General features: G+C 33.6%; 2 protein-coding genes across 3 annotated transcripts in view; one reads left to right on the top strand and one right to left on the bottom strand.

The window, feature by feature from the left end:
* Nucleotides 1–210: 210 nt before the first annotated feature.
* The window catches only part of LOC113067797 (NAD(P)(+)--arginine ADP-ribosyltransferase 2-like), a 95,875-nt gene continuing 86,883 nt past the window's right edge, over nucleotides 211–9,202 (bottom strand). The window contains exons 1-3 of one of the 2 annotated variants that reach the window (XM_026240267.1): nucleotides 1,587–1,719; nucleotides 1,336–1,440; nucleotides 211–1,255 (exon numbers count right to left, since the gene is read on the bottom strand). In XM_026240267.1, coding sequence (XP_026096052.1) covers nucleotides 503–1,255; nucleotides 1,336–1,386 — 804 coding nt within the window. In that variant the 5' untranslated portion in view covers nucleotides 1,387–1,440; nucleotides 1,587–1,719 and the 3' untranslated portion in view covers nucleotides 211–502. Of the gene's footprint in view, nucleotides 1,256–1,335; nucleotides 1,441–1,586; nucleotides 1,720–9,202 lie in introns of those variants that run through there. The other variant, XM_026240268.1, reaches the window with a different exon arrangement.
* Nucleotides 1,889–9,202, top strand: part of LOC113067553 (cytochrome P450 2K6-like) — a 15,136-nt gene continuing 7,822 nt past the window's right edge. The window contains exon 1 of the mRNA XM_026239927.1: nucleotides 1,889–1,915. Within this exon, the coding sequence (XP_026095712.1) occupies nucleotides 1,889–1,915 (27 nt within the window). The remainder of the gene's footprint in view (nucleotides 1,916–9,202) is intronic.

The raw sequence follows: 9,202 nt of genomic DNA, 5'->3' as shown, positions 1-9,202 counted from the left end.
AGTGCTTAAGGACGTCCTTAAGGTAAGCTAAAACATACTAAAACAACTATCCCTTTAAAAAAATGGAAAAATAAAAAAAAATTGTTTAGATTTAATTTATTAAAATGATCATTTCTGAAGTAAAATTGAAAAAAAAAAGAAAGAAAATGGCAATTAGTCATTTATGAAGTAGCTGAAAACAAAGAAAAAATGTATGTATGATTTCATTTTATTTTATTTTTTTTTTTTTTTATTTGCTCCATATGGTCTGAAAATTTAATTGTGAAGTGTTATATGGACCATAAGCACTCTATTTTATAATACAATCAGTCAAATGAAATGAGTACAACATTCAAAATAGTCTCTTTTTTACATTGTTGGATGCAGAACTTACTTTTTTCAAAATCTTTCAAAGTAAACACAGTGTCACACAAGATTTTTTTTTTTTTTTTCCTTAACTAATGTACATGATTATATAATGTAAATTCAAGGCCCGTTGGTCAGCACACACTTCAGTATTATGCTATGGTTTTGGTTGGTTGAATAGAACACAGTTCAGGTCACTTCTTATTCCAGTGCTTTCCAACACAAACACAGTCTTACACTCGTCATTTTTCTTAGATTTTCTTTTTCTGATACCAGTAACAATGAACTTCTCATATGGAGGAATCAACACCTCTTTCTCACTAGGAAGCATAGAATAGTTTGAAATATCAGCACCTTCACAAGTGTGGATTTCAAAACAAGATAAAGTTCCAAATTTATTTGCTTTATTAGGATCAAGAGAGGAGGATGTAAATGAGCCAAATCGAACCTCTTTGTTCTCAACATCCTGATCAAATGCAAGTTCCGTACCACGAAAAGTTTTAAAGCATCTATTTTGTGTTTTCTTCAGAATCTGTATCGCTTCTGTTAACAGAAAGTGAAGTGAATACCATTCGTATTTCATGACTGGATAGTTTTGTTTGTTGCAGCGAGTGTCCCTATTGAACTTAACATGTATATTTAAATTATTCAACCCAATTTTATTAAAAGTGTATGCATAGATAGCAATTTTATGTATTTTTCTTAATTTTCCAAACCAACTCCTGTAGAATTTGTTGTTACCCTCTTCAAAAGCCTCTTTAAAATTTTTTAAGATTTTGAGTTCCTTCTCCAGATATTCATTTTGCACCAGGTCTGCCATTTTCTCTCTACAGCCCTCATATTGATCATCAACTGAATTCAGTGCCATATCCAAAGGAACTATCTCTTCTTCAGTAGCAGCTCTGTGATCCTGGAGTAACAGGGATCATACAGTAATAATCAATCATCAGTATTTATGTCTGTAATATTCATACTAGAACACAATCTTACCTTTCCTTGAGCAGCTGAAATGAGAAGAAGAGCTTCAATGATCAGCAGCATCTTGATTCAGTCAGATCCCTCAGATGATCTTGTAGATCCAGTGAAGAGCAGATGCTGAAAGACAAAAAACACAACAGGGTTTCACAAATGCTAAATATATGAATCCAATAGGAATTTTGATGTTCTACATAACATTCATCACATCAGTAGAAATATGTGCATAGGTTTGCAATATAACCTTACTTTATCTCCAAACTTACCTGAAAACAAAGTTTTCTTTCTGTTATTTTTCAGGAGCTCAGGAGTAACAATGTGAAAGTGAAGTACAGAAAAGGTATTTGTTCTCAGCCAGTTGACCTCTTCAAATCATCGGATGAGAAGGTTGAAGCTGCTTTTATAGCTAATAATGTGTGTGTGTGTGTGTGTGTGTGTGTGTGTGTGTGCGTGTGTGTGTGTGTGTGTGTGTGTGTTCTGAAATATAACAGCTAGTAAGTGTGATCTTGTTGCATTCAGCTCTGTTAAACTGTTGCGCTTATCTATATTGCAACACTTGTGAATGTCCATGTGGTTTCACACTGGACAACCAAAGGTAAAAAAAAAAAAAAACTGTAAACACTCAAGTTTCACTTTGAGCATTTCGGACTCAGTGTAAGATGGAAGATCTATTCTGGATTAAACAAAATTATTTTAAATAAAATTATTCTCCCCTGACAATTCCTGTCTCATCTCTTCTATCTGTTTCTCAAAAAAAGGAAACATTTATAACAAAGGTTATCAATGAGTTATGACGACTTTATGTTATGTTTTTTTTTTCAACAAGTTATCAGTAAAAAATCAAACTACTTTTTAGACTGCTGGTTAACATTAGGTCAGTCTTTACATATATCATGTTCATTCGGTTGTGTGACAGAAAATATGTAAATGAGAACAGCTTTTATTGGACAGTCACAGCACTTTTAGCTTAGCTTAGCATAGATCATTGAATCTAATTAGATGGTTAGCATCTTGCACAGAAATTACCAAAGAGTTTCAATCGTTTAAAACTTGACTCTTCTTTAGTTACATCTTGTACTAAAACTGACAGAAAATGAAAAGTTGCAATTTTCTAGGCCAATTTGTCTAGGAACTATACAATCTGGCGTAATAATCAAGGAACTTTGCTATCATATCATGGGTGCAGCAGGCGCAATGAGATATATATATATATATATATGTGTGTGTGTGTGTGTGTGTGTGATTTGGCATATTTTTAGGTAAAAAGGGCGACAGTGCACCACATTAAAGGGGTCCTGTTCTTTCTTTATTTAGTCTGTAATGTTGCTGTTTTGAGCACAGAAAAGATCTGCAAAGTTGAAAATCTCAAGTCCAATTCAAAAGGAGATATTTTATTTAAGAAAAAAATCACTTTTCAAAAACTACAATGAACAACTTGTTTGGTCTACAACCCATATTTCCCAACCAGGCACTGAGTGCTACCAAATACAATGCTAAACCAGCTAACCAATCACAGCACATTTAATATTTCAGAGGGTGGGCCTTCATTTGATACAGGAACTATGCAAGCCTTGCGTGCTACACTGGGGAGTGTGTAAATATGTCAAAATATGTGAAATACAGTATGTGAAAAATAATGTGCTTTTCAAACAACCTAGTCTGTTGTAGTACACCCCCAAAACAAAAAAAGAGCATAATAGGTCCCCTTTAAAAGAAAGAAAAATTTATGTTTTCATAATCGCTAAAACTAAACTAAAATTAAATCAGGTTTGAGAGCAAGGGAGCCCCTTGATGTTTTGGGGGCCCTATACGCAGAATGTGTATCGGCTCTGATGAACATTCACAAAGCTGTGTGGTTGGTACAACAACCTACAGCAGTGGTTCCCAACCTTTTTCAACTCGCGGCCCACACAACCAAACACATATGTTTGCACGGCCCACTGCAAAAAAAATGAACTGACCCCGCTATTGTTGGTTAATAACTTTGGACTCAGAAGCTAGATTGCTAATTGTTTTTATTGAGTGAACTGGGGCTGTGCGATATGGACAAAAAAAAAAAAAAAACAACTATAGCGATTTCTTTGATCAGTTTAGCTATTTCGATTTTAATTGCAATTTTGACGCACACATATATGCTTTACAGTCATAAATGCATTCAGGATGAATTTAAAACATATTTCCAAAAGAAAACCAATTAGAGCTTTATCAAAAAGTTGTAATGTTTCTAGAACAGACATAAGTAAAAATAATAACTAAGTAAAGGTGTAACAAAATGTATAGACTTATGGCAAAAAAAACATGTATATTCAAACCAGATCCAGGCAGAGCTCGGCAGCTGGTAGACAGTCAGCAGAGCAAGCAGTCAGGAGGAAACATGTTGACAGCCATTTATGCATGTTTGAATTTGTTGTTCTGTAGCATATGCAGCAAAATTATAAATTGGTGGTTTATTCTTAAAGAGCCACACAGATGGGAAATCAAAAATTACCTGTATTACAGTGTATGATGTAGCTTTCCATCAGTGTAAACAATGTGCAAAGTAATTAATCCAAAAAGTACACGATTTATAAAGTTATTGGCTTCTAAAGTAAGGAGTCGACTCTGAATCGCTGAAACGAGTCGTTATAGATTTCAAATCTTTTGTCCATCTCTATGAACGTCACTAGAACACTTTGCATAATAATCTCCGCATCATTGAACATAGGCAGATTCCACATCTTTATTCTACTTGAATGTAATTGTTAATTATTTAACAATTATAAACCCTAGTTTATATATAATTTACTACCCAAATACCTTTTATGTATATACATAAGTGCTGGTTCAAAATATTCAATTAGCTTTGAGTAATTTAATTTCCAATACAAGAAATCATACATGATAACGGAAGTCAGAGAGTGTGTAAAAGCTGTGCAGCTACAGAAGTTGGAGGCAGTGGTCCTTAGTCTTTTTGACCCCTATACACCGCTACAACCGCTGGTTCGAGCCCCGCTCCAAAGTGATTCTGGTATACAGGGAGTTTATTTGCTGTTTAACAAACAAATATACGGTGAGGCATTGCTTCCACACATATTATTTTTTTTCCGCTCACGTGATAATGAGTTGTGTAGTTAAAACGACATATTTTCTCGTAATAACGAGATGTTACGTCCTTAAAACGACACATTTCTTTCTCAACAACATGTCATAAAAACAATATGATTTTCCCGTTATAGATTACATAATGTGAGCAAGCTAAGCGATTATCCGAGCTGCTGTCGCCGCGGTCCTGACATAAAAGAGCATCTGCACGCTACTGAAATTAGAAGAATACACTGTTTTGAATGTATTGTAATATTTTTACTGTAACGTCATGTTTATTATGATTAATATCCAATCTTAATACAATATTCTATCCAATAACTGCATTCAGACCAAGAGGATATGACATGCTCAAATCAAACCAGTTTTTTTTTTTTTTTTTTAAACAATACCGACTGGTTAGGAATTTAGTTAGGAATATTTATTTATTTGAGTGACTCAGGTTTGATATAACGACAAATCTAAATACAAACAAAATAAAAAAAGAGAAATGACAGTTTGATTTCATTATTATTTCATCACTATTATTATTTCGTTCTGTCTGAAAAACAGAAAAACGAAAATTAAGCTATATTTTTCGTATTTTTAGTTTGTGGATAAAAAATGAGCTTATGCATTTGTGCGTGAGCGGCCCTGAAACGCCAATTTTCAACTCAGCCTGTCTTTACTGTCTGTCCCATTAAAGCAGAATAAGAGTTCATCTGATGTACAGCTCTGCAATTTAGTCACATCGTTTCTTCATATTGTTTGGCTGTTGCGACTATATTTCTTGCCAATATAAATCTCATATAAAGAGCAACACTGCACTTCTCGGGTCGGCGGCGTCTGAGCTTCTTATCTGCATTGTCCTTGCCGCACACCCACGCTCAGCGCAGCCTATTCCTTACAAAGCCTGGAATATACTCCATGCCCAAAGATTCGATGCGATGCACGGCTCGATTCAGGTAAAGATAGCAATGTATAGTCAATAATATATAATGATCTGACTAAAAATGGGCCTAACGCCGCCCACGCATGTGAAAGAAATATTAAAGAATAGTCTAAGCTTGTTTGTTTTTACCCACGAAAAAAAAAAAAAAACATCTAGCTTAATTTCATTTTTCCGTTTCTCAAACAAAACGAAATAACAACAATAATAATAATAGTCTAATAATTATAAAATCAAACCGTTTGTCACTCAAATAAATAAAATATAAAAAAACATTTTTTTTAACAGCAGAGAGAAGTGCATGTGGGTGACGTAAAACAATTGCATGTGCATGTCAGTGCTGCTATATTGTTAGCTAAAACTTTTTAAAGGCTCAAATGAAATAAAATAAAATGTTAAATAAAAATAAAACAAATCTATTAGATGAAAAACTTAAACTGAAAATAAAGATGCTGCCTCGACAACAAAATAAGTTAAATTACTTAACTAACAACAACAAAAAATAAATAAATATTCTGTCAAATACAGAGTTTTAAACAGTATTTGCGCCGCAAAATACGTCGTTGTGATAACAAACGCCGTAAAAAACGTGCGAAAATACGTCAATGACGCCGTATTTGACGGCGTTTTAGTGTGTATGAAAACGCCCTTTTTTACGGCGTTCATGTTGCCATATGACAGCGTAAAAAACGCAGTTTTTGTTGCACAGAGCGCACGTCATTTACGGCGTTTTGCTAATAGTATAATGAGCCACGCCCACTGATTCCTACAGCCAGTATGTTTGAACGGTTTTCCAATTGGCCAATTGTAATGCTGCTCATTTAAACTAAAAATTATTGGCACATTGCTAATGTTTTGCAGGAAACTGAGTGCAAAACATATCACATACAAAATTTTCGCTTTATAGTTCAATAATAGTTAAATTTAGTTTTTTAACTTTCTATTTTGTTGTCGAGGCAGCATCTTTATTTTCAGTTCAAGTTTTTCATCTAATAAATTTTTTTATTTTTATTTAAAATGTTATTTTATTTCATTTGAGCCTTTAAAAAGTTTTAGCTAACAATATAGCAGCACTGACATGCACATGCAATTGTTTTACATCACCCACATGCACTTGAGATATAGATAGATTTTTAATCATTTAATGTATATTCAAAGACATTCTGTGTTTGTGCTTGGACATACTGATAAAAAAAAATACTGTAGAAGAACAATCCAAATACAATATTTAAAGACAAAAAAAAAGGTTTTGTAAAATAATATGCATATTTAGCGCTGCACTTGCAAGAGAAACCCTTGTACTTTTTTGACTAAAACCAGGTGATCTTTTATTTTGGTGAAAAACTATAGTTTCTGTGAAAATGTGTCTCCTTACAAGAGATTTGTGCAGTGAAAATGTTGAACAGTTTGAGAATGGAACCTGCAAAAGAAATCGTGTCGGTGGTAAAGAGGTATAGGAGCATGTGACCTTTCTTGATTTGTGGTGGCACTAAATTTGACAAGAGACAGTCTCTTTCAAATTCTTTACGCAAGAAAAACCTTGTCTTGAATGAAATGCATTTAATATTTTAAGAAGAAATGTTTCTTCAAATTCTGATAAAATGTTAGAACCAACAGCCTCGTGTATATAAGAGAGAGAATATAGTATACTATGTGTCAAAATTTGATTGATGAGGGTCATAAAAAGCCATCTATTCTGGACACCTGTTTGTACACCCCCCACCCCTCCCTGTACACCCCGGTGACCTAGATATGAACTTACGACCCTAAGAAGGAATTTCGGTGAGGGAGGGTGAAAATGTGTTGGGATCTATGTGCTTTTTTTTTTTAACTGTGGAAAGGGTTGAAATCATTAAAATGGTATAAGGGAAGTTTTTATTAAGGTTTTAAGTACATAGTGCATTTCAAGAAAAAAGGTTATAACACAAACAAAATGGGAACGATGTAATGATTGTTTTCGTAGTTGGAAAAGTGTAAAACGTTGTTAAAGTTGTAACAAATAAAAAAGAAAACTACTGGTTATTTATCTAAAACAACTAAACAAGTCAAAACTATCAGATGTGTTTTCGTTAAGCAACACGTGAAAAAGATGTGAGAGCTTGTAAAAATTTAAAAAGGTGTTTTGTTACCAGCTAGAAAAGAAAGCATTTAGCATTTGTACCTTACCTCAAACTAAAAAAGAAATGAATGTAAAGCGGCGATACAAACCAGAAAACTTGGTGTTTGTCACGATGTTATAAAAAGTTAAAAACAAAAGAAAAAAGATGGTAGGCATTACGCGGATCAAAAATAAAATCCATCAGACAAGATACTTCATATCAAATCTATGTTGTACTTTACCACTAACTACAACTTTAAAAATCTAGACTATTACTGACAGAGAGTTAGACGAAAGAAAAAAAGATCTCACAGCAAAGTGTCAAGGCATCTCCGTTGAGTGATCCTGACAGCATCGCAGACACACTTAGAATGAGGCTCGGGGGAATGCTCCGGAAAAAAACCACGCCTCCACCGCTAGAGACTGCCCCCGCTGTAGGCGTGATAGCAGGGTCAAATAGATTTAAATGTTACAATAATTAAACTAAGTCGTTTTTAATAAATAGACATCAGTCCTTAATTAGTGAAAACTTTAAATCCGTTTAAACATAAGATCAATTTGAACTTTTTAAATGATGTAGCTTTATGCGATTTTTATTTACTTTTAGTCTTAAAAAATACAAAATAAAAATAATAATAAAAAACAGCACTAAAAAAGCATTATTTGTTTTTAATGTATTAAGTTAATTACTCTAATCTACGACTAGTCTAAATTTAGACTATTGCCGTCGATATATCTTTTATTTTTGTCAAGCTTAATTTCTCAAGCTATGACAATTAACACACAAACACACACAAACACAAACACACTTTCCTTCTGTCCAGTTTGTAAGTTTGTGTCGCGTTATCTAGTAAATAAAACAGACATATGTAGTTAAAAGTAGTCGGTTAACAATATGACAGGGAAGAAATATCTCGTCTCAGGTCGTGCAGCGAAACGTGACCGTGCCGGGCATCTGGTGACTGTGTGATTACTGTTGCCTGCATATCAGTTATACATCAGCGGGTGTAAAAACATCTAAAGGTTTTGGGGGTTTGCAACTCAACTGTAATCTAATTAGTTTTCCGGGGGGTTCTGGTGTTGTAAATAGTGCGCTACAGGTCAGCTAAAGTTTAAAAAAAAAATTGTGTGTGATCAAATTCAGTGATCGAAGGAGCGACAATTTCAAATTTACGGCTTAGGCCTGTGATCGTGAGGTTATCTGACAGTTCATTTACTGGTCAAATGGATGTGAAATCTTTTAACAAGTCAGACCATATAGGAATATGTAGTTTAATTCGAGTTAATTTAGTTTATTTTAGTTACATTTATAATTTTTATTAACCCCTAGATCTTTCAACCTCAACATAAATGTACCGAGAATGCAAACAAGTACACACACACACACACACACACACACTTTCCTTCTGCCGAGTTTGTGTCGTGTTATCTAGTAATTAAACCATACATATGTAGTTAAAAGTATCACCCATTTAACGACAGGTAAGAAATATCTCGTCTCAGATTGAAACGTGACAAACTTAGTAGTGATTCTTTAAATCCTGTTTATCAACTCTTTGAGATACTTAATCATTGAAACATTTCTATAGTCACATCTTTATTTAACATTTTCTAAAATGAGATCTGGTTTATTTCTATATTAAGTGTAAGTAAGTTGTATTCTTTCGTTGTCATATCTTTTACATTTTATTAAAATAGGTTCAACTGATTCAGGAAGATCACATTTAACACAAAGTCCAGACACATGTTTTTCCTCTTATAAATAATGACTGATT

The sequence above is a fragment of the Carassius auratus genome, linkage group LG28B, assembly GCF_003368295.1.
Source record: "Carassius auratus strain Wakin linkage group LG28B, ASM336829v1, whole genome shotgun sequence".
Taxonomy (NCBI): Eukaryota; Metazoa; Chordata; class Actinopteri; order Cypriniformes; family Cyprinidae; genus Carassius; species Carassius auratus.
This window is presented reverse-complemented; position numbering and strand designations above follow the sequence as displayed.